This window comes from Hemicordylus capensis, chromosome 6, assembly GCF_027244095.1.
Source record: "Hemicordylus capensis ecotype Gifberg chromosome 6, rHemCap1.1.pri, whole genome shotgun sequence".
NCBI lineage: Eukaryota > Metazoa > Chordata > Lepidosauria > Squamata > Cordylidae > Hemicordylus > Hemicordylus capensis.
The window spans coordinates 89,404,126-89,430,406 of NC_069662.1; the positions used below are offsets into that span (position 1 = coordinate 89,404,126).

At 44.1% G+C, this 26,281-nt stretch overlaps 1 protein-coding gene across 5 annotated transcripts in view; it reads left to right on the plus strand.

Moving 5' to 3' along the window:
- The window catches only part of ELMO1 (engulfment and cell motility 1), a 459,005-nt gene that overhangs the window by 112,828 nt on the left and 319,896 nt on the right, over positions 1 to 26,281 (plus strand). For all 5 annotated transcript variants that reach the window (XM_053260714.1, XM_053260710.1, XM_053260713.1 and 2 more), the window contains exons 3-4: positions 2,881 to 2,921; positions 5,440 to 5,512. In XM_053260714.1, the coding sequence (XP_053116689.1) occupies positions 2,881 to 2,921; positions 5,440 to 5,512 (114 nt within the window). The remainder of the gene's footprint in view (positions 1 to 2,880; positions 2,922 to 5,439; positions 5,513 to 26,281) is intronic.

Consider the following 26,281-nt stretch of genomic DNA (forward strand, 5'->3'; position numbering starts at 1 on the left):
GTGTTCCTGAGGAGTGCTGATTGCCCCTCAGTACGAAAGGAGGTGGTGTTCTGGAACAAGTCAGTGGTCAGAAGCCTGGAAATAGAGCATGCTACACAAACTGAACTCCTCAGACTTTGTCATAAAGTTGGCATCATCTGGTAATAGCGTTTCACAGTTGTGGTCATAGACATGCCATTTTTTTTTTAATGAATGAAGAAATTTTATGTGAGCAAACTTTTCACCATGTTGAGTAATGCCACCAGAGACTTGATAAAACTGCTTCAGAGGACAGATCTGGCTTGTTGCTACTCTGGCATTAGAAGGTGGAAGCAACTGGGATAGAACTTCCACCTGCTGAAATTTTCCCTTTTGCACAGCTACCTAAAGCACACATGAGCCCCATTTCGTACTGAATTGGTAATTTTCTACCTGTCCTCAATTTATACTTGCAACAAATGAAGAGTATCTTCCCCTGTTGTGGACACAAGAGCCAGTGATGCCAGTGCCTCCAGATGGTTCCTGTTGCTCTTTGCTAAGAGGACAATTGTGTGGATAACTCTGGATTTGCATGCCAATAATTCCAGCCATGTTCCTGCTCATAGTCGTATAACCGGAGACCCAGATGTTTCCTAGCTCAGAGCTGCATCCTTTTGTCTATGTCTGCATCGCACAAATGTGCAGGTCAGTTGCAGATTCAATCAACTGTTGAACCACCTAATTTGCTTTCTACATGGATGTGACTGCTGGTGTGATAGCAGTTTCAGTGTCTGTAATGTGTTGCCAATCTTCAGTGGTTCTCCACTAAGTGCTCTTCCGTATGCACGTATGCTTGACTGTCGGGTGGTTCCACCACTAACTGTGGTGAAATATTCAGAATTACAGATGTGGCCTTTGTTAAGTAAAACGGATCAGGCTTGTTTGATTCCTGGCGTCTGCTGCAGTCTTTGTGACAATCTCTTATTTTCTAGCCGGCAATTGGGTCTTGGTTTTGTGTTTTTCCTAGGGACGCATGTGTTTATAGCGGTGTTCAGAATGTTGTGACATCTCCAGACCAGACAGTGTTCTTTCTATTTTTGGGACCATGAACCAAACAAAACTAACTTTAGTCAGACCATATGGTACCATGCAGACTTGCTGCATTGCAGATTCCCAGCAAAGAAGAGTGTGGTGTGTTCTTCTGAAAATTTCCTAGCTTTTTAGTGGATAATTTGAGAGGCAGCAAAAAAGGAGGGGTGTGTATATATGTGTGTGTATATAGATATGTATGGGAAAGCAGTGCTGTATACAACAGAACTTTGCTAAATTCTGTGTTCAAAACACACTTTAGTCATGAACCATGACTGTTATAGGTAAGCAAGGAAGGCAGCTTAGAAGATCAAGTTGTTTTTAGAATTGGTTTTGAAAAATGCTTGCTCTGAAATCTAGTTCAACTTTTGTCTGTCTCCGACCTTCAAAAGGGTATAGGGAATATTAGTGGCCCTTTGACTCTCAGTACCTAATTAGCTGCAACACTAACATTATGATCATCACTGACTGTGAGAGAAATGAAGGTCATCATATCCATATATTTGTTGATTCGGGAAACAAAACATCGGTTGGGAGGGGGGAGACACCCTCTATAATAGTTTTCTTCTTCTTTTGTTAAAAATTTAACAGTTTTGTTCCATGTTTCTATTAATTGAGCAGCAAACTTGATGTGATGGTTGTGGATCCATTTGTAAAATCCCAGACCTGCTCCAATTTGTGTGTATTGTGAGAGGTGGGGGATTGATTTTTAAATCAAAAGGGGTGAGGAGTGGTGATTTTTAAAGCAGGTGAGGGGTGGTGAAATTTCCGTGCCATTTACATACAGACACATGCACCCCTGTGGCTTCTCCTCCAAGTGCTTTTCTTGCAGTCAGGACCATGTCTACTTGATGGGTTTCTTCCTTCCAAAAGGAAGTCTGTAGAGAAGGGGTATGCAAATCCTTTTCTTGAGTTGGCAACCTGTTTTTGGAAGGGTCACTTGAAGGAGAGGATGGAAGGTGGAGGTCAGACCCCCGTCCCCAAAGTGGTTGCCAGCAAATTCTGTGGTCACAGCCACCAATCCATCTATATGCCAGCTCTTGCTTCCGGGCTGTCAACGGGGCGCCACCTTGTACTTGATCCTGAAAGTCTACTTGCTGATCCTTGCGATGGACACATCTGAAACTTGTGATTTCCATATCCTCTGCAAACTCCCTTCTCAGCATCGCTTGCCGAGGGCATATTTAAAAGGGAAACATGAATGCTCACTTGGATTTCAGAGCATTTTTGATGTCCAAAGTAAATCTGAATGGAACTATAGATAATATTACTTAGTGGCCCACATACCATGCAGCGAGATGCCTGTCTAAGTGGCAGGTGTGTGCGCTATTTCCACAGCACTTTAAACCCCACCAGTGCAGCTGGCAAAGGCAGGAAGCTCCATGCCTACTAAACAGTGTGTTCTTGCATTTCTGATCCTACTTCTATTGGGAATAAAAGAACTGCACTCCATAAGCACAGAACCTCCCTGACTTCACAAGCCGTACCAATGGGCTTTAAAGTGCTTCAGAAGCAGCGAGCAGACCTGTCGCTTATGTGAACCAGTTTTTTTGGCATTTTTAAAAGTTCTCAATATTCCTTATAATAGTGTTATAAGGTAAATCTTTCTTATGCCCCATGTTGAGATTTGAACTCAACACTGTTAGTCACTTCGTTACCGCAGACGCTTCAATCAATCAATCAATCAATCAATCAATCCAGGTATCCTTGATTGTGGGTCATGGGACAAATGCAGCCAACTGGTTTATTTTCACTGAATTGATTTTGTTTCTGCATTCCAAATGTACTGAATGCTGTGATGTTCTCATTCAGCGTTTCTTCTTTTATCTTCAGAAAAAGCCATTGTCTGCAATCATAAAAGAAGTCTGTGATGGGTAAGTTCTTGTTGCTGTGCTTTCTTTCTGCTCTCAAAATAAATAGCTCTCAAACAGATTTCTCCCTACCCCCACCCCTTCAGTCAAATATCTCTCAGGAGGCTGTTTTTTTAGGCTTCCTTCTTCTCTGTGTGTTGCAACGTAGGCCTGCATTGAGATACATTCTATTTGTACCTGGAAAACTGAATGTTCTTGGAGGGTGTAGGCTTTGAGGTTTTAGTTCTGAGAGTAAAGCAAAGAAGAAAGAACTTGGTTCTGTTAGGAAAGGTGGCCCTTAGAGCCAATTCTCATAGCCGCTGGGAAAACACTTGAAGATCCTGTGTGTGCCAACTCTCAGCCAGTGATGAGATGAGCCAGTTATGTATATCTATGCCACATGCAGTTTTCAGCATGTGTTAGTAAATACCCAGATTCCAAAGTTTGGGGTGGCATGCCAAAATAATAATCCAGCAGGTGGCTGCTTTCCAGGAGTCGGAAAACACACGGTTTCCAAGGGACTACTATCCCCCCAGTGTTCATGTGAATAAGCCTGGGATACATGAATAAATTAACCTTACTTCTTAGTTCAGTCTCTTAAAAAAAAACCAAAAAACAACAACCCGGTGCTTGATCCAGTGCCTCTGATGTGCTTAGGCAGGCTTTAGTGGTTGTGTGAAGCTCTGCACAAACAGGAGTTGTTCAGTTCCTCGGGGTATTGTGGAATCCTTTACATTGCAGCATAAATGGAAATGTATTGTTGTAATAGTTTTAACACAGTCTTAAAATATTGTTTTAAAGTTTTTTTGAATTGTTCTGTGTTAACTTTTTCTGTTTTTGCTTTGTTGTAAACTGCCCAGAGACATAGGTTCTGGTGGTATAAAAATATGTTATATAGTATAATATAGTATAATATAGTATAATATAGTATAATATAATATAATATAATATAATATAATATAATCCTCTATAATAAAACCCTTCAGTGTGATCCTGTGCCTGTCTTCGGCCCGTGCCTTTCTTGGCCGTTCTGGGCATGCGCGGAGCGCGTGCCCAGAACGACCGTGAAAGATACGGCCGTCCAGACATGGGCGGCCATGTTTTTAAGCGGCAGGGGGACCGGGAAAAAGTGAAGCAGCAGCGGGGGAACTGGGAGGGCTGAGCCAGCAGCAGGGGAACCGGGAGGGTTGTGAGAGTAGCCGCTCTCTCACTTGCCGCCACCAGTCGCCCCCGCCGCCGCCCCACCTGATTAAGGGCCAAATTGGCCCAAACAATTGCCACCGCCGACCGCCCGCCTGCCCTCCCAGCTGCCCGAATCCTCCTCACCCCCGTCTTCGGCCTGTCTTCGGCCCACATCAGTCGAGCGATCAAGGACCATAATCAGAGAAGGAGAGAGGAGCTCGCAAACAGAGCTCCTCTCTCTGCAAAGCCTCTGCCTGAACTGGCGCTTTGGGCGCAAAGGATGCAACAGGCGTCCTTTGCGCCCAAAGCGCCAGTTCGGGCAGAGGCTTTGCAGAGAGAGGAGCTCTGTTTGCGAGCTCCTCTCTCCTTCTCAGATTATGGACCTTGATCGCCTGACTGATGCGGGCCGAAGACAGGGGTGAGGAGGACTCGGGCAGCTGGGAGGGTGGGCGGGCGGGCGGCCGGCCGGCGGCGGCCATGGCGGCAGTTGTTTGGGCCGATTTGGCCCTTTATCAGGTGCGGGGGGGCGGAGGAAGAAGGAATAAAGGGGGGGGGAATCTAGCGCCCATTATTATAACGGGCTGAAAAATACTAGTATAATATAATATAATAAATGGGAGGCTTGTGAGCACCCACTAGCGCTTGCCATAGTGGCAAACCTGGCTGTTACATTTTGTGCACATAGAAAATTTCACTAAACCCAATGGGACGCTCTTAGTGAGCTGCACATGGGAAACAGATAGATTGGAAGTGGAGCTCAGTGCATGAAGGCCGCAGCTTCAATCTTCAGGTAGACTTGGAAAAAACTTGTTTGAAACCCTGGAGAACTGCTGCCAGTCAGTATAGACCAAGGATTCTCAACGTTGGGTCCCCAGATGTTATTGGACTTCAGCTCCCATAATCCCCAGACCCAGTGGTCTTTTTGTTGGGGATTATGGGAGTTGAAGTCCAACAGCATTTAGGAACCAAAGGTTGAGAACCCCTTGTATAGACAATACTGGGCCAGATGGACCAATGGTTTGACTGGACAAAAGGCAGCTTTAAAGGCTCATATTGCACAATACATTAATTTTAAAATGAAATCTTGCATTTAAAGGAAGAATTTTGTCATATTGGCCATTCTTTTTAATTTCATGGATTTGTAACAGCTCTGGGGTTTGACTGTAATTCCTGAAAGGGGAGAAGATGGGTACAATAGCTTCTTTAAATAACCCTAGAACTATTCCTTGTGGCTTATCTTAATGTTCAGTAATCAAATCTGTAACTAAGAAGTGGGGGGAAAGGAGAAGTTGAATGGTGTTGTTGGATTTCTATCTTCCATGTGCATTTTGCTGATACATGTTGTTTTGTGTATTTTAAGGTGGTCTCTTCCAAATCATGAGCATTATGCACTGCAGCATGCTGATAGTTCTAATTTCTATATCACGGAAAAGGTAGGAAGATGTTTCTATACAACTCTTGTGTGCTCTACTTAAAACAAAAAACAAAACAAAACAAAGCCCTCAAAAAACTTTTCATGCTGACATTCTGGTTTCCGAACTAATGTTGAAGAAAATTGCATTATTATCTTCATTTTTACGGTACTTAGACACGAGTGGGTTATAATGGGCTCACTGTGCCTCATCCTATTGCTCTGAACATTGTCTGGTAGCAATGTAGTAGTACAGCTTGTGGGTAGAAGTATAATTGGCATATTGGAGGACTTTCCAGCAAGGATTTTAATTGGGTTAGCATTGTCGACGTGCTGGCAACAATTGTTTCTTAATTAACCAACATGTATCAGAAGCAATTGTGGAAAAATCTTTAGTGCTGATTTTTACAGCTCCAGTGCCACTGATGCAGAGATGGGGCTAGAGAAGAGCTTAAGGGCACTTGATTCAAAATAAATATTAATGCACTAACTGTAGAGGCTACTTAGAAATGCTTAAAATAACAGGCTTTCTGTGTTCTTCCAACCCTTGCGCTGAAACTGCACTCCTAAAATGTGTGTGTAGTTACTTTTCCCCTTGACAGTAATTTCTAGCTATAAGGACTGTAGAAGAACAGTCTGCTCTCAGGAGCCGCTGTTCATTTCAGGGACTCTGCTCTTTGGGTTCTCGAACTGTGAGGCTGCTCAGGTTGCTGTCACTGTTTTCTAAGAAATGATCTACACCAGGCCTGCTCAACCTTGGCCCCCCAGCTGTTTTTGAACTACATCTCCCATAGTTCACAGCCACAGTGGCCAATAGCCAGGGATAATGGGAGTTGCAGGCCAACATCTGTAGGAGGGCCAAAGTTGAGCAGCCCTGATCTACACAAACAACCGATTGTGGTAAAATAGTTCCTGCACTGTACCACTTCAGAGTGTAATTATACGTGTTGGAGGTGGTTGCATATTTGAATTCTTCCCTCTCAGTCAAAAGATCTGCCACGGAATCTTGCTACACTTAGAACTCTTTTCTCTGATCTCCGTATATAGAAAAACTAGGACTTCTTGTTGCAGAGTATTCAAATATGCAACATCTTCTCTCAAGTCTGAACCATTTAACCACATACTCTCTGTCTGTGCCGGCTAGCTGTAAGCCCTTTCGGTGTCAAGTGAGGGTAAGGGAGGGAGAATGGACCAAAATGCTTTGAATTTAGCAAACAGGTCTATAGATGGTCTGTCTGTTTGATTTGTTCTTTTGTTCTTCCTTGGAGCTTTTTCAGATGGTGACTTTACTTTGGGAGGGTGTGCGTGCGTTCACATATCGGCCAGATTTACCCCAAAGTTCGTGCAATATTTCAGAGAGCACTTCATACATGATCTGGGTTTCCCTCTCCATATTGGAACCTAGACCAATTTATACCCAGGGTGGGGAAAAAAATCCTTTTTCTGCGTCGGAGTATCCATTATGCCTAGAACTCGCAGTAAACTCACAGTGAAGCCTGCTGTCTGAAAAGCCTCCTGGTATTTATTCATGATCAGGATGTAGTTAGGAAGCAGCAGACAGGAAACTTATATAAATGAGATACATGGCTGGCTGCAAGACAAAGCACTGATGCCATCACTTCCCTTTTCTTTCCCTTTCCCTTTCTGAATGGTGGCTCAAGTAGAAACTCTGTGCAAGGGCTACCACTTGCTATCTCCATGCAAAAAAGTACCCCAGTTCTTACCCTGGTGCATATGATGCTGGGTTAAGCTTACAATGGAAACTGTATGCCCTTATGACTGAAACAAAGCATGTAAAAGAGCAGACCAAAGCAAGCGTAGGTCTGTATTCATTCTTACTGCACCTAACGTGAAGGTCTACCCTGTCCTCACTAGCATAAATGGCTTTAGCAAAGCATTAAACACATTCAGGGAGAAAGTTCTATTAATGGCTGTGAATAATAATAGCTAGGAATGGAACCTCCATATTTAGATCCAGTATACTTCTGGTTACCAGATGCTGTGGACTATGTTCCTTCTAACAGGGATTCCCAGATGTTGTTGACTATAACTCCCAGAATCCCCAAGCAGAAGCCATTGCAGCTGGGCATTCTGGGTGTTATAGTCAACAACATCTGGGAATCCCTGTTAGAGGGAACACTGCTGTGGACAAGTGAGGGTGCTTGCTTACATTTTTATTCCATCATCCCCACCTGTCCCCACAGGAGCTCAGCATGGTATGCTTGGTTCTCTCTCTCCCACTTATCCTCACAAGAACACTGTGAGCTTCCTAGGGACAACTTGTTGACTGCAGCTGAAAACAGTGCTAGACTTGATGGGTTTTCAGTCTTGATCCAGCGGAGCAATTTTTATGTTTTCATCTTTTTCATATTTTAAAAACTGAATTTTTTTTCTTTTAGTTGCAGATACTGGTACATAGTTGTTTTGTAGGGTTTAAAAAAATTATAGTCTTATTTGGGGGGAAAAACCTTGAAAAGGATAGCATGAATAACAGATCTTTAAAATAATTCAACCTAGCAAGGGCTATCTATATGTGGGTTTATGCATATAACCACTACACCACAAGAAGGGGTGTCATTTTCTCTATATGCGGGTTCCCAACCTTGCATACCCATGTGGTGTTGGACTACAACTCCCATCACCCCAGCCACAATGGCCAGGCTATTGTGACTTGGGATGATGGCAGATAGTCCATATCTTGGGACCAAAGGTTGGAAACCCCTGCCCTATATAATTGAATAGCCCTGTGGTGCTGATAGTTCTCTGCCTCATACAGTGATCCAACTCAACCTTTCACTCCTTTTCCCCTGTTGCAGATAGAGGCTTGGTGTAGATACCCCGTTTCTCCCTCCCTCCAATGATCTATTCAGCAGGAAGAAAGAGGAGGAAGTTACTGTGAGCACTTCTCTTACAGGTCTTCAGATTAGGGTACATGAAGAAATGACTTTCTTCCTCTCTACAATGTTCAACACTCATGCAATCTGTGTACAGTGTACACAGGTAGAGTAATTGACCTGTTATGTTGAATGCAGTACACTTCCTATCTGTTCCGGGCATTTGAGGGACCAATACCCAGGTTCACTTGAAAAGGACACTCGTGCAGTCATTCACACACAAACATGTACAAGTTTACAGACATATGAGCGCAGGTACAATATAATGTCTGAACAGGGCTTCTGTCAACAATAGCTTCTTCAGCCTGTGGGAACAGACGCACTTTAGCCAAGCTGTTCAGGTGGTAAAATTAAAGATAAAGTTGTGCCGTTGGGTCGGTGTTGACTCTTGGCAAGAACAAAGCCCCATGGTTGTCTTTGGTAGAATACAGGATGGGTTTATCATTGCCATATTCCGTGCAGTACGAGATGATGCCTTTTGGCATCTTCATATAGCACTGCTGCCCGATATTGGTGTTTCCCATAGTCTGGGAAACATACCAGTGGGGATTCGAACCAGCAACCTCTCGCTCTCTAGGCAAATTACTTCCCCGCTGCACCATTAGGTGGCCAAGGCCTCCTTATTATGCATATTCATTTATGAGTGGTGATGTGACTGTGATGTTGAGCAGCCTGATAGGGAGAGCTTGCCTCTCACCCCAGGCTGAAGAACCTGGCAGTGAGGGGTCAGCCCCAGCTTTCAGGGGACTCTGCAAACTGCCCCACATGGTTTCCTCTTTATCTAGTGGGCCCTGAGAGAATGGCTCCATCACCACACAAAGGCTGTGGGCAAAGGAGTGTGAGTCCTTCTGAACATTCTTGGCAGCTGCCCAATGATGTCAATCCCTGATGCCAGCACTGCTGGCGCCGCTCTCAGTGGAAAATGAGAGAATGTCTCTGAGGCCTTAGTGTCCTCTCACCAGACCTTTGATTGTTCTCATAGGAACATAGGAAGCTGCCATATACTGAGTCAGACCATTGGTCTATCTAGCTCAGTATTGTCTTCACAGACTGGCAGCGGCTTCTCCAAGGCTGCAGGCAGGAATCTCTCTCAGCCCTATCTTGTAGAAACCAGGGAGGGAACTTGGAACCTAGATGATCTTCCCAGAGTGGCTCCATCTCCTGAGGGGAATATCTTATAGTGTTCACACTTCTAGTCTCCCATTCATATGCAACCAGGGCAGACCCTGCTTAGCTAATGGGACAAGTCATTCTTGCTACCACAAGAGCAGCTCATTTTATTCTGCTCAGTGATGTGGTTACAAATTCAGAACTGCAGGCGCTCTCCATGATGGCCCTCATGGCCATGCCCACCCCAACTGCCAGAGAAGCTAAGAAGTACCGGCACTCCGTCCCTGCCCGTCCCTCCCTCCACTACACCCCTGGTTCTGGGGGAGCGACTACTGAGTTGTTAAGTGGCACATGAGTTGCTCACAAGCTGTTTTGGCCACTGTTTTTTCTCTTTTTAAAAAACTAGGTTACTGGTCTCGATGTACGTTCTTTGTGTCTGACACTCCTGGTTCCTTGCCACCAAATGTATAAAATACATACATCCATTGTTCTAACTAATGGAGTTCGAACTACCCAGGTTCTGGCATACAAGCTACAAATGAAATTAACTCAGTGAAGAACAGTACGATTTGTGAAAATCCTTAAGAGCTAACACGCAAGCAAGCAAACTGAGTATTTGAAATTCATCAGGGTATACTCAGTGCTGCAGGTGGGCTCAGGAGTGAGATGACTTATGCAAATTCTAACAACTTAAAGAAAAAAATAATATTAAATCCCATATGCTTCAGGGGCTGTAAGGCTAATTTAGTTAGTGCCAAAATATGCAGAAATACAATGTTAATGTCAGGACATAAAATGTAGCTGTTATTGGGGCAGGATAATATGCTCAGCATATTATTTTTTACAGTGTTTAGCCTCCTTTCACCAAGGCAGCCGGATCTGTGTTGAGTGCTGTGTTTTGAAAGCAAAATCTTTCTTGGCTTGTCCAGGTGAGAAGTCGTTTGGGTCATGGTTAAAATTTATACTCCCTTGCAAACGCCAGACAGCTGAAGTCACTTTCTGTATTCTCAGAGTAGCTGTCTGTTGGCTGATCCACATATTGATGCATGATTCACACACAGCTGAGTGTGTGAATAGTCTCTACTAAAGGGTCTGAAATGATGAAGGGTGGTATAAAGACGTTGCCTATAGGCCTTGGCCTGAGATGGCTGTTTTCATCAAATAAGCCATTGCTTGCCACTGACTGATGACCTGTGAGCTCCCCCTTCCTCTGCCCTTAGAGCCACTCTAGACATGACAGATTGGGCACAGTGGCTCAAAGCCAAGGAGGAAAAAACTTTTGCACAGTAACTGTTGTCGCCCCTGCTTTCTTCCCCCTAACCTCATCTGAGGCAGTCTTCCTGGAGGAACCAAGTCCTTTGAAGGAGTTTGTGCTCACTTGTGGTGGTGGTGGTGGTAGAAAAATAGTGGTATTTTGACAATGCCATTAATTTGTGTCCAGGATAGAAAGGGACTTTGTCATTTAGAATATTTGTGCTGTGAGTTTATGCTGCTTGCAGCCTGTCTGAGTCACCCATATAGGAGAGAAAATAAATAAGGGAAAATATTAAATACCATTTGTATTACTCAGATGCCTGTGACTACTGTTATATTTGTCACTGTTTACTGCCACTGGTTGAGTGAGGAAGAAATGCCAGGGGTCATAAGGATCATTTCATGGAGCTAGTATACTAGTGAATTTTTGAGCCTTTGCATGCTAGGATTTGGAGGCCTCTTAGGAAAAGCATGCACATACTTTATTTTCTCAGAATAGCAGAAACAAAAGTTTAGTGCTTTAAAAATTTTAAAGCCTTCCTGAAGTTGCAGCTACTATCCCAGCAGCCCTTTCCCACGAGTGTGAATGTGAGTGAGTATATTGTGGTAACAGATATTTGATCATTGATCAAATTTGATCATTGATCATTGATCAAAATAAATATTGATTGATTGATAGTGGATACATGAGGATAAACAATGAGGAATAGGCACCTTAAGTGTATATTCAAAGCTATTCCTTTAAATTTTTATTAATCATAATAATTAGTAATAATTGGTACATAATACAGTAATATGGATTCACTCCTACAAGTCAGTCACTACTGACTGTGTATGTATAAACATGGAAATAACATGCAAGACTAAAATGCATGCATCTGGCTCAGGCTGGATGTGGGTTTTTTAGAAATGAGTAGCCATGTCAGATTTTCCCAGCACTTAAATAGCAGTTGGAAGGTTGCTGCTAGAGATTAGTAGGCATCCACCTACCCTAACCAGCCTGTAATTTAATCTGGGGAAATTTCACTTTCCCCCAGATTAATTACAAATCGGCGTACAGGCCCCTTCACATGCTTGATGACATTATCAGATGGTTAAAAGGACATAGCTTCAGTATTCCCTCGTGCTCACGTGGTTTTTGATGTCCACTCAGTTAATTTTAGATCCCACTCAGATTGAATCAGGAAGGCCCCACTCTGAATGCACATGCATGCACACTGCCTTGATACTGCCACCCAGAGAAGAACTTGTCCCGCACACAGATGAAAAAAATCAGAACACTGCATTAGAACACTCCCTATATGCTTTTTCTGACTGCCATATTTATTGTGGGCGGGTTGGGGTGAAGCTCTGGAAGGTCTTGGATGTTCCTGTGCATATCTGATGCATCATAAGAACAGCCCTGCTGGATCAGACCCAAGGCCAATCTAGTCCAGCATCTTGTTTCAAATAGTGGCCCACCAGATGCCGCTGGAAGCCACAGGCAGGAGTTGAGGGCATGCCCTCCCTCCTGCTGTTACTCCCCCGCTACTGGTACTCAGAGGCATCCTGCCTTTGAGGCTGGAGGTGGTCTATAGCTCTCCAACTAGTAGCCAAAGATAGACCTCTTCTCCATGAAGTTATACAAACCCCCCTTAAAGCCAGCCAGGTAGCTGGATGTAATAGCAGGCTAACTAATTTAACAGGGTCCTTTGCCCAAGCACCATTCTCTAGATACCTCTTCCCAGATAATGCTGTTGCTGGGAAAATGTGATTAATTTTTGTTCTTAGGAAAATGTGAAATGAAGTTGTTGCTGGAAAAGTGTGATTTCACACCTAGTTCCCAGTTAGTGCACCTGTTACAATAATGAGTGTTGTGCGGCTCCATGAATATTATGTGAACTTCTTGCATAATGCTTTGGACATTGTTGCTGAGGACACAGCTTCCTATCTCAACAGCTGTGCCAGTTAGAACTGTAGACAGGAAGACACATTGGAAACTTTGAGGAGAGCCTGAAGCATGTGTTGTGTGGGGCCCATCTAGAAGCGCCTGGGTCTCAGAAATAAGTTTTGTACCAGGCTCAGGAAATCCTGTTGGCAATTCTGAATTTTATGACCTTGCACATTTTTTAGTTTTAAAAATATTTTGCTTTTTTTGTTTAGCTCTCATAAAACAACTTTTTTAAGTGTGTCAAACACGAGGGATGCTGCTGCCTCCATCCTGCAGTAATACCACAACATTTCATTTAAATAAATAAATAAATAAATCAGTTCCTTTGGAAGTTGTTCGTTCCCTCTCTCATGGGAGTGCACGTTATCCTTGCCCTCTGTGAAAACCAAAAACCAAATATAGACAACAGAGAGCCTATCAAATTAGAGAGTGGATTGGCTTTTCAGTATGAAATAAACTGGAAAGTGGCTTGACTTGTAGTTGTACAAGCGCCTGTGGCAGAAGCTTCAAAGAAACCTCTGAGTCTTCAGCAGTTTCCTCTCTCTCTTCTATTGGCTGTCATACGTGGAGCATGCAGAAACCTTCTTCTTCCTCTTTCTCTTCACCGCATGCGTCTAATACAGATGCAGGAGAGTACAGTTGAAATCAGGAGCCTTTCAAGAGACTACCCACATGGCAGCCCAAAGTATGCTGGTTTGTAAAGAACAAGCAAACCAGAAAAGAACAAGAGAGGCAGAATAAGATAAAATCTGACAACCTGAAGTGTAAAAATATCTGGTTTAATAAGAAGGTTTCAAGTTCCTTCTCTGGCTTCTCCAAGATAGGGCTGAGAGAGATTCCTGCCTGCAACCTTGGAGAAGCTGCTGCCAGTCTGTGAAGACAATATTGACCTAGATAGACCAAAGGTCTAACTCAGTATATGGCAGCTTCCTATGTTCCTAATAAAACCATCAATATGACTCAGGCCAAAGTGCCAAACCACTATGTAGTATGTATGTATGTATGGTTCGCTGACCTCCAAATGTACTGTCGAACTCTTATGCCATATCTTTTCCTGCGTTCTACTTAGTTTTTTAGAATCAGCATCTGTGCTTGGGATGGCACTGTATTGTCTGCTTTTGGGTTGGCATTTTACACTCCCAGGTTCTCCCTTCCCCACCCTACAACCTGGCTTTTCCTCCTGGTCGGTCTTTATAAATATATCTTTTTTTGCATGTGGATTTTTTTTTTTTTTTTGGCCTTGTTTTGAGTCCTGGACACAGTAGTTGAATTGTTCTGTGTAAAAAAAGTTATTTTCCTTGTGACCTATTTTTCCGTGAATAAAATCTGTAATTGTATATGCCGGGGAAACTCTTGCTGCACCGAAGTCAGCTTTATCTGGGGGAGGTTATGCAAATGAATACAAAACAAGAAACAGACCTTTTTGCTTCTGTTCTGCACTTCAGTTAGGAAATATTCTTAGAAGGGTTCTTCTGAATCTGTTTCTGATCTGCTGCATTCACTAGTGGAATAAGGGACATATGTGCATGTAGGAAAAAGCATGCACACTGCCTTATGTGAAGAAGGCACACCAGTTTTATTTTACTAGGAATACTAAGGCGTGTAAAGTGGTTGCCCCAGTCTGTATAAAAGTAACAGCAGCAATATAGGAAGATGCTGAAAAGCATCATCTCATACTGCATGGGAGATGGTAATGGTAGATTCCTCCTGTATTCTACCAAAGACAACCACAGGGCTCTGTGGTCGCCAGGAGTCGACACCGACTTGACGGCACACATTACCTTTAATATTTATACTGTACTTGAAGTGAAACTAACCCTTGAAGCTATTCTTATGAGCAGTGAAAACTGGCTAGGGAAGCCCAGCCCAGTTTTGTTGTGCGTGAGAATTGCTGGGAGCTGCGTGCCTCCCAGTGGCAATGCAGCAGCAAGCCCTTTTAAGTAGCCCGCTGCTTAACCCAGGTTTTGGTTCAAGCGCTCAAAAACTAGGTTAAGTGATTGTAGCCGCGGCAGACGTGTGTGTGGGGGTGGGTGGGGGGGGGCGCTCCCAGGAATGTGCACTGCGCACTTGCTCTCCAATAACTTGAACCCCAGTAACAGCCTTGACATATTGGTTACAGGTGGTATAAAATATATTGAATAAATGATGATTTTTCACAGTGGCAGCAGTTTTGCAAACTGAGTTTCGGTAAGCCTGTTCTGAGGAGATAATGTGACTTTGCACACACTGAATAGCACTTAAACACAACCAGCCAAAAGCAATATTTGAATACAGCTAGAAGTAATCACAGGCTGACTGTAGTAAGTACAGATAGATAGTTACAAAACAGTGATGTCAATGGATCCTCAGTTAGGATGTGGCTGGGTTTGGAAATAATGTGAAACCTGAGTTTGTTCACAAACTATGGTCTGAGACCATCAAACCAAGATTTGAAGCTGATTTGCAAACCATACTTTTTGCTAACTGTGGTTTTGTGTTATGTCTGAATTCATAAAATACTCAGAAACATTAAGTGGCCACCTGCCTAACTCATTGCTCCATTGGCTGGCTGGCAGTGTTCTAAGGGTCAGGGACTCCCAGCTACCATGCCCCACCCTTACCTTACCAACAAAGATTCTTCCAGGCAGGGATCTTCTCACTGTCCAGGCCTGGAATCTCCATGCTGCTGCTTCTGATCAGAGCCCCACACCACTCTTGAGATGGCCCTGCACTAATGGCACTTGGTATGCAGAGGTTCCACATAGATCTCTCCTCCTCCATGCATTTGTATAATCCTCTTTTATGGCCATGCAAGCTAAACCTTTTGAAGCAGATTGGACAAAGTATTGGTTTTTAATTTTTTTTTTAAATGGCAGAAAATTACAAAAACCTGGAATAAACAAACAATAATATCTATACATTTCATGGCCTCCATGGCAACCATGGGCCTATCTCAGCTGGTATCTGGCCCTACCCACATGGCAGGACATACTCTGGATCTGGTTTTTGCCGACCAGGGAATAAATGATCTGGAGGTGGGGGAGTCTTGAGATAACTCTCTTGTCATGGACAGATCATCTGGTGGGGTTTAATTTGTCTGCTCTGCCTGATCTCTGCAGGGTTTGAATGGTCTGCCCCCAGAGTCTTATGGATCCTCTTGGTTACCAGACAGCCTTTGGGGAGTTTCCAGTGTCCAGAGCTGGCGACTCTGTCAAGGCCCTGGTTGAATCTCTGGAATGGAGAGACAGCCCGGGCTGTTGACACAGTTGCTCCTAAATGCCTTCTCCAGCTTGGTGGAGCCTGTTCTGCTCCTTGGTTTCCCTTGGAGCTTAGATTAAACAACTCAGGCAAGGGCTGGAACGATGCTGGAGGAAGAGTCATGACGAATCTGACTGAACACGGGCTAGAGCCCATTTTAGGGATTACTCCGTGGTGGGGTTGGCGGCAAAGAAACGTTTTTTTCTCCGCCTCCATTGCATCTGCTCAGTGCAGACCAGTGGAGCTGTTTCATGTAGCAAATACATTGCTCCACACATCCCCCCAGGTAATTGGGGAGGAATAATCTACATCCTGTTGTGATCAGTTTATGTGTCACTTTGCAGATAAAGTCGCTTGCATCCGTGCTGCTTTGGACTCGAGAGTTTTGGCAGTTCCAGCAGACGTGCCTCTGGTACCATCTGGTCCTATTGTGTTGGATTCTTTTCAGTTGGTGCAGCTTGAGGATGTGGACAAGATTCTGGGCAGTGTGCGGGCGACATCATGCGCTCTTGACCCTTGCTCTACATGGCTAATAAACGCTGCCATGGAGGGTATGGGCAGATGGTTGGAGGTGATTATAAATGCTTCATTAAGGGAGGGCAGGATGCCATCATGCCTCAAGGAGGTGATGGTAAGACCATCATTTTAAAAGCCCTCCCTTGATCCCTCCAAACTAGACAACTATAGACCTGTCTCGAACATTCCCTTTTTGGGCAAGGTAGTAGAGCATGTAGTGGTGTCCCAGCTGCAGAGGGTCTTGGATGATATAGATTATCTGGACCCTTTCCAATCTGGCTTCCACCCTAGATATGGGATTGAAGCTGCCTTGGTCACTCTAGTGGATGACCTATGCTGGGAACTAAACAGGGGGACGCATAGAGGGACACATGGTCAATGGTATTGAATGCCGCTGAGAGGTCTAGCAGAATCAACAGGGACACACTCCCTGATGGTTCTGCTAGACCTCTCAGCAGCATTCGATACCATTGACCATTGTATCCTTCTGGACCACCTCTCAAGTATGCAAATCAGAGGTACTGCTTTGGAGTGGCTCCGATCCTTTCTTGGGGGGAGGGTCCAGAAAGTGGTGCTGGGGGACTATTACTTGGCTCTGTGGCCATTGGTCTGTGGGGTCCTGCAGAGTTCAGTTTTGTCCTCCTTGCTGTTTAACATCTACATGAAACCGCTGGGAGAGGTCATCCAGGGACCTGGACTGAGTTGTCAGCAATATGCCGATGACACTCAGCTCTATCTCTCCTTGTCACCTGACCCTAGAGAGGAGTGGATGTCCTGAATCGGGGGCTGGAGGCCGTGATGGGTTGGATGTGGGCTAATAAACTGAAACTGAATCCAGACAGGACTGAGGTAATGTTGGTCAGTAGGAGAGCCAATCAGGATGAGGAGATTCTACCAGTTCTGGATGGGGTTGCACTCCCCTTGAAGGAGCAAGTACGGAGTATTGCTGGACCCAGCTCTGCTTTTGGAAGCTCAGGTGGAGGCTATGGCCAGGGGTGCCTTTGCACAGCTTAGGCTAGTGCGCCAGCTGTGTCCCTTTCTCAAGAAGGCAGATCTGGCCACAGTTACCCATCCCTTAGTGACGTCACAACTGAATTATTGTAATGCGCTCTACGTGGGGCTGCCCTTGAAGAATATTCGGAAGGCTTTTATCTGGAGCTGCCCACTAGGAGCACATCACACCGGTTTTGAAAGAGCTGCACTGGCTACCAGGTTGTTTCTGGGTCCAATTCAAGGTGCTGGTTTTGACCTTTAAAGCCCTTAAGGGTTTGGGCCCAGGATATCTAATGGACGGCCTGCTCCCAAGGGTTGCTGCCCACTTGATGAGGTCATCTGAGGGGGCTCTGCTCCAGGTGCTAACAATGAGGGAGGCTTGGCTGTCGTGCACTCAGGACAGGGCCTTCTCTGCCCCCAGACTCTGGATTGCTCTCCTGGTGGCTATCCACTCCTCAGTCTCTATCACAGTTTTTAGAAAGCATGTTAAATCTTGGCTTTTTACCCAGGCTTTTATATGATTGTCTCTATTGCTACTTCTTTGTATATTGTGTTTTGCATGGTTATTTTATACTTGTATTTTAGATTTTTAGTCAGACTCATGTTTTTATATATTAGCTTAATATTTTAATTGTAGATTTTTATTGATGGATTAAGTGCCGTCAAGTTGGTGTCGACGCTTTGCGACCACATAGATAGATTCTCTTCCCTTCAAATTTCCCCAGCATTATGGATTTCTCAAGGGAGCTGGGTCTTTGCATAATGTGTCCAAAGTATGATAATTTGAGCATGGTCATTTTGGCCTTGAGTGAAAATGCTGGATTGATTTGTTCTATGAGCCATTTGTTTGTTTTCCTGGCTGTCCATGGTATCCTCAAAAGTCTTCTCCAACACCAAAGCTCAAAAGCATCAATGCTTTTTCTATCTTCAAAGTCCAGCTTTCACATCCATAGAGTGTCACAGGGAAAACATTGCCCAAACGATTCTAATCTTTGTAGACACATCACGGCATCTAAATATCCTTTCCGAGTCCTTCGTTGCAACCCTACCAAGTGCTAATCTGTGACATATTTCTTGACTTCTGGATCCTTTACTGTTGATGGTTGATCCTGAAAGGCAGACGCTATCCACCACTTCAATGTCTTTATTGTCTATTCTGAAGCTAGTTGCTGTACCCGTTGTCATTAGTTTAATCTTCTTTACATTTAATTGTAGTCCCACTTTTTTTCACTGTGCTCCTTGATTTTCATTACTAGAGCTTGCAGATCATCCACATTCTCAGCTATCAGAGTAGTGTCATCAGCATAGCGCAGGTTATTGATGTTTCTTCCTCCAGCTTTAAAGACACGCTCATCTTCTTCCAATCCAGCTTCTCTCAGTATATGTTCAGCATATAAATTGAATAAAGAGGGAGAAAGCATATAGCCTTGTCTTACTCCTTTGCCGATCTGGAACCAGTCTGTTTCACCATGTTCTGTCTGGACTGTGGCTTCCTGCACTGTGTATTGGTTTCTCATGAGAACAATGAGATGTTCTAGGATGCCCATTTTCCTAAGGATATTCCACAACTTGACATGGTCGACACAATCGAAGGCTTTTCTGTAGTTAATAAAGCACTTCTTTCTGGTATTCTTTGGCTTTCTCAATTATCCAGCGTGCATCAGCAATGATGTCTCTTGTTCCTCGGCCTTTTCTGAAACCAGCTTTAACATCTGGCCTTTCCCTTTCCACGTAGGGCTCTAATCTGCATTGGATGATCCTGAGCATTATTTTGCTAGCATGTGAAATTAAGGATATTGTCCGATGGTTTGCGCAATCTGTTAAGTCTCCTTTCTTTGGTATGGGTATGTAGATTGACCTCTTCCAATCTGTTGGCCACTGTGTTGTTCTCCAAATTTGCTGGCATAGTTTGGTTAGAGCCTTGACTGATTCTTCTTCTGTTGCCTGCCATATTGCTGTAGCTATTCCATCAATTCCTGTAGTCTTCCGACTTGGTAATGACCAGAGTGCTGATCTAAGTTCATCTTCACGTACTAGAGGTTCTTGCAAGTAGGGAATATCTTCTAGAGTATCTTGGATGTTAATGTCCCTGCTGTACAGATTTTCAGTTTACTCCTTCCGTCTCTATAGTCTTGTGTTAATTTTTCTGTGAACCGCCTTGGGATTGTTTTAATGAAAGGCGGTATATAAATTTAACAATACAATTAATAAATATAATTTTATACACACACACACACACAAACACACACACACACACACACACACACACCCCTCACTCGGTTACTCACACGATTTACACTGTATGTCATCAATCAATATGATTCTGTAATTATATGAAACTAGTATTTTTAAGCCCGTTTAAATAACGGGCTCTATTGGGGGTGGGGTGCTAGTTTTCTATTCAATCAGCGCAAAAGTATAGTTTTACCATATAGACATACCAATAACCCCACACAGCGACCATAAAAAAACATGGCCTGGGTCAGCTTTCAATTGTTGCTGAATCAGGCTGTGTTGCTCTAGTCCCAGAGTTTTAAAGAGTTAGTGACGCTCTCTATGGTGAAACTCCTCTATGTTTTACATTGGGAATTAGGGCAGGAAACAGTTTAGAAATGCTAATAAGGATGCAATGGTGAGTGAAAGAGACTCTCGACTTTTTCTCTATGGGCATCCTGCTAACATCCTCCCTTTTCGCCTCCATCTCCCAGGATCTATCGGGAGGGATAGATCTCCCAGGATCTATCGGGATCTAGGGGGACATGTCCAGACTCATCATCCTGAGGGAATGACATCAGTTCCCCCCCCCCATAGAGTAAAAAAAAAAGTCTAGAGCAACACTTCCAGTCTCACAGCGGAGGCGTTTTCCCCCTTTAACTCCCAATGCAAATGAAAAGGGGAGTCTCACCATAGAGGGGCCGAGCGACGCCATCCCTCCCCATGTCCATAGATTCACCCAGCCCAGCTGCTCGCCGTTTCTACCGGAAGTGGCCGTGCGTCACCCACCCGTCATTCCGGGGCTCCTGCCGCCGGCACAGACTCCATTTCCCATGGTGCCGCGAGCCTCCGCTTTTGGCTCCCCACTCCCATTCTGCGACGGAAGCCGAGAGGCGCGGCTCCTCCTGCTCGCTCCGCTTCAACCCAGGGTATTGCTGGGCCGGGCGGGCCGCCCAGCCGGGCTGGCGGTGGCAAGAAGAAAATGGCAGCGCCACTGCTGTCCCTCGCCGCCGCTGCCTCTCCTATCCCTGCGGCCGGGCTGGACTCACCGCTGCCTCCTCTGCCCTCCCCGGTCCCCTCTTCTCCTCCACCCAGACGGGAGCCAACATGGCCGCCTGGTGCCTGCGGCCGTATCTCCCTCGGACGTTCTGGGCATGCGCTGAGAACGGCTGAGAGGGACACGGGCGCAGAGACACGGGCGCACACCCAAGGCTTTTATTATAGAGGATGTTAAGGAAGCTCCACACATGCTGATTCACCCCCAGCCCCGCACCCCCCCCCCCGCCGGACAACCCTGGTTCTAAACAATTACTTGAGAGTAATGAATTTTCTCCCCTTGAATTTATTGAGATTTACTTCTGAGTAAGCACACATATGAATGCACTGGGATTGTACCTTCCTGAATCTTGCCCTTTTATGTTTTCTTCTCTGCAAGCTCAGACTTTGGAGGACCCTCTGGGGAAGGGAAGTTTTGAAGCTCTTGGCAGCAAGTGAGGCTTCTTTGTGTGATCTTACTAATGCAGCTTGATTAAACAAAGCTCTATTATAATGAGGTGCAGAGACCACAGTTTACCGTAGGACAAGGCATTCTCAAGCCTCTGTAGGACCCATATTAAAGCATGTATATATTTGTCACAGATTATAAAATTCCTTTAGTTGTGTTTTCTTCCCTTTTATAGTAGCCTCTTGCAGCTTAGATGACAGTAGTTGCTCTACAATGACATGTTTATCTTTCAAAGTACTGACCACACACCTTGATAGAAATGGGATCCAATTGCTTGATAGAAATGGGATGGAAGGAAAAATTGATAAAGAAGGCAAATTATCTATTGATATATAATCTTCCATGGTTGGGCAAGGTGATTGAGTGGGTGGTGGCCTCTTAGCTCCAGACAGTTTTGGATGATGCAGCTTATCTAGACCCATTTCAAACGAGCTTTCATGTGGGCTAAGGGGTTGAGACTGCCTTGGTTGTCCTGATGGATGATCTCCAATTGGCTATCAACAGAGGGAGTGTGTTACTCTGCTGATCCTTTTGGATCTTTTGGCAGCTTTTGATGCCATCTACCATGGTATCCTTCTGGACCACCTGGGGGAGATGGGATTGGGTGGCACCGTTTTACAGTGGTTCCATTTCTACCTCTTTGATAAATTCCAGATGGTGTCACTTGGAGACTGCTGTTCTGCAAAGCGAGAACCGAAGTGTAGAATTCCACAAGGCTCCATACTGTCTCCAATGCTCTTTAACATCTACATTAAACCACTGGGATAAATCATCAGGAGCTTTGGTGCATGGTGTTATCAATATGTTGATGACACCCAGATCTACTTCTCCATGTCAACTTCATCAGGAAATGGCATAATCTCTCTAAAGGCCTGCCTGGAGGCGGTAATGGGCTGGATTAGGAATAACAAATTGAAATTGAATCCAAATAAGATGGAGGTACTGACTGGAGGGGGTCAGGACCCAAGAGATGATTTAGATCTGCCTGTTCTGGATCAGGTTACACTACCCCTGAAAGATCAGGTATGTAGCTTGGGAGTGCTCCTGGATTCAAAACTCTCCCTGGTTTCTCAGGTTGAGGCAGTGGCCAGGAGTGCTTTTTATCAGCTTTGGCTGATATCTCAGCTATGTCCATTTCTGGTGGTAAATGACCTTAAAACAATGGTACATATGCTGCTAATCTCCAGGCTTGACCAATGAAATGCACTTTACATGGGGTTGCCTTTGTATGTAGTCCGGAAACTACAATTGCTATAGAATGTGCAAGCCAGATTGGTCTAGCTAGATTGGTCTCTGGGACAACCCGAAGGGACCACATAACACCAAGTTAGAAAGAACAGCACTGGCTGCCATACGTTTCTGGATGAAATACAAAGTGCTTTGTTACCTATAAAACCCTTAACAGCTTGGGCTCAGGGTGTTTAAGAGAGCACCTTCTTTGTTTTGAACCCTGCCGCCTATTATGATCTTCTGGAGATGTCCAGTTATGGCTGCTGCCAGCTCGTTTGATGACTCGGGGAGTGGGCCTTCTCTGTGGCTGTCTCCAGGCTTTGAAATGTGTTCCCTGTTGAATGAAGAACGTCTCCTTCTCGGTTTGTTTTCAGGAAGACCCTCAGGATGCAATTCTGTGCTTTCAGGCTTTAACTGGAATTAATTTTAATAATTTGTTTTTATTGTGGTTTGTGGAATTTGAACCTCTTTTTACTTTTTTATATTTTAAATGTTGTACACCGCCTAGAGATGTACATATCAGGCTGTATAAAAATATGATAAATAAAAATAAATATGTATTTATACATTTAGCATATGGACTGTTGGATTCAGTTATATAGTTGCAGAAATCATAAATATTAATATTTCGGGTATCTTTATATTTAACATGTCAATACAGAGATGCTTGAATCCTTTTAAATAAAAATGACACTTCTTAACTGCAATAAAGTGTTTTAATATATAGTTGTCAGAAACCAAGAGGATTTGTTTCGACAGGCTACCCTCTAATCCACCATTCTTGATATCTCTGGGATTAAGTAAACAGATTAGCTCTGTGTAAATGTATCCATTGAAATTAGCTGACATGCTGAATGCTGCTTCATTCAGTGCATTGTAGAATATCCTTTTTTGTTTAATTGTGCTCTTATGGACTCTTACTTGCAGGCTCTTAAGTAATTGTTTGGGAGCAGAGAAACAAAATTGGATTTTTAATTGGAGAGCAGATATTTCCACTTAGGCGTTGGCTAGCCTGCTGCATTAGAAAGCTGATGCTTTTGGATCCATTCCAATGACACACATAGGAAGTGCTCTGTAAACTCCTGTCTACCCATGGCATTTCCAGACTTTTTGTTATGACAGCTCTAGTTGGAATTGAACCACAAGGCCCAGGCCACCGTGAGCCAGAGTCTGACAATACCAGAGTCCTGACGGTAGTGCTAAACATACTAAGCATTTATACAGTCCCTTCAGTGTTCAAACATGTCACATACAATATTTCAGTAATTAACATAAGAACAGCCCTGCTGGATCAGGCCCAAGGCCCATCTGTCCAGCATCCTATTTCACACAGTGGCCCACCAGATGCCGCTGGAAACCTACAGGCAGGAGTTGAGGGCATGCCCTCCCTCCTGCTGTTACTCCCCTGCAACTGGTACTCAGGCATCCTGGAATTCTTTCAGCAATCCTCCTCCTCCTCCTCCTTTATTTTGGTCTCAAGATAGGCCTATTATTATTCCCTTTTTCTGTATGGGGTGGGCTGCAGATGAGAGGTGGCGGATTTTGTTTAAAATAAATAAGATTTTGTCTCTCCCTTCTCTAGGGGACTCTGGGTGAAGTATAAATATATTGCATAAATAAATAAGCCCTGCCAGGTAGATTAGGCTGAAAGAGAGTAACTGGCCCAAGGCCACTCATTGAACTTCATAACTGAATAGGGAATTGAACCTGGATTTCCCCAGTCCTAAGCCTTATCCTGACATTATATTGTATCTGCATTCAGATGTCTGTACCTACATTCATTTATGCATTTTAAGAGTGAGCCTGGGTATAGATCCCTCAAATTCATGATACATATGATGTATCTGTGTTCATCATAACCTATGAATAACTGTAGCTGTGTACAGATGTGTACCTGTGTACACTGTACACAGTTTATACAAGTGTTGATGGTAACATGTGAATAGAGCTCTGGTTGACACTCTAACACCTACACTTGCTCTGACACCTACTGGCCTTCCCTGGATTGTCTAAGGTTATTTAATAGGCATGTGGTAGAAGCAAGGTATTAACCAAGCCCTGTCGGGAACCAAGCCCTCTGACTGCAGTGGTAGAGATGTTCCCAGACCTGCCCTTGTGGGGAGAGGACAAAGCCTGCACGGGAATGAATGGAACATAAGGACAGAACAATACATTAATTGGTTGGCACCATCAAGCCTTGCCAGCCAGAAGAGGGATTGAGAGGCTGCGTTGCCTCAGCAACATCCAGTGAGGAACAATGAAGCAGCACGATGCAAGCTGTTGGGGAAGAGGATTTGTCTTGTGGTATTTTGGCCTGTTAAGCAGGGGGGTGAGAATATAGGTTATGAGGATTATAAGGTGCTAAAAGAAGGTGATGAGGAGAAAGGAGTGGATGGATGGTCCTGTTTCCCAGTGACGATATTGGGCCAATTTGGATGAGCACCACCCAGCACATGCGATAAGGTTGAGGATGCGATGAGAGTGTTCATTTGAATTGTTCCCTCATGTGATTATGGGATGCCCCAAGAGTGCATCAGGACATCCTCCTGTGATGTCAGGGCAGGTGTGCTGTCAGTGAGTCTCTGACCTTAATGCATCCCTCCTCAGCCAAATGTCCATCTGAAAGACCAAGGCAAAGTGTAGGTGCATGGAATCTCATTTCTAAAGCAATCTTCAAATACCAGACTGTACAAAGTCTTTATAGCTTATATGGCACAGAAGTTAAGATAGGCACCTGGACTTGCAATTTCCATTCTTTTTAGGGCATGAGTGAAAATGTAAACCTTAAACTGAAGGTTTTTGGATTACTGAATTTCTAGGTGTTTTTAAAAAGGGAAACCTGATTAAAAACTATGAGGAAGAACTTACCCAGACCACAAGGTAGACTTTCCTGATGTTGAGCACCAAAAACCTTTGTAAAAACTTCAACTAAGATAAAGTTACACTTCTCCCGCCTGAAAAAAACACAATTAAATGAAATTAGTGGATAGAGTAATAGTGACAGTGTGATCTTACCTCATGATTTTTCAGCAGTGAATGACACTACAAGAAGCAGGTAACTGGTGTTCACTTTAAATCTGTACTTCATTTCCCCCCTTTTTCTTAAACATATATATACACACACAATTATGATAATTAAAAACAAGTTGTTCTAGTAAGAACTAATCAGCCTACTTTCCTTTCACTGTATCTACAACTGGACTATATTTGGGTCAAATTGAGGTCCACAAGTTAGATCTCTTGCACCTCAAAGGTTTACGTGTCTGCCATCTTGAATTGGGGTGGATAACATTGTCACAATCTACACCATTGAGGTGTCCCTGTGTGTCTCTACAGCTGTAGCAAATTTGGTTCAAATCAGTTAAGTGGTTCACAGGTTAACTCACTTGTGCTTCAAGAGTTTATGGTTACGCCATCTTGAATCAGGGTGGATGACATCATCACAAACTACACCACTGAGGTGTCCCTGTGTGTCACTCACTACAACTGTACCTAATATGGTTCAAATCAGTTAGACAGTTCAAAAATTAGCCTGCTTGTGCCTCAGATATTCACACGGCTGCCATCTTGAATTGGAGTGGATGACATCATCACACACCATGCCATTAGTGCATCCCTGTGCATCCCTACAGCTTTAGCAAATTTGGTTCAAATTGGTTAAGCGGTTCACAAGTTAGTCCACTTGCCCCTCAAAAGTTTACGCATCTGACATCTTGGATTGGGGTGGATAACATCATCACAAACTATGCCGTTGAAGTGTCCCTATGTATTCCTACAACTGTACCCGATTTGGTTCATATTGGTCCAGGTGTTGTGAAGTTGATTGGGGGACACACACATGAACAGACACACCCAAAATACCAGGTGATCTTACTTAAGAGAGCACCTTCTCTAATCATCTGGAGAGGT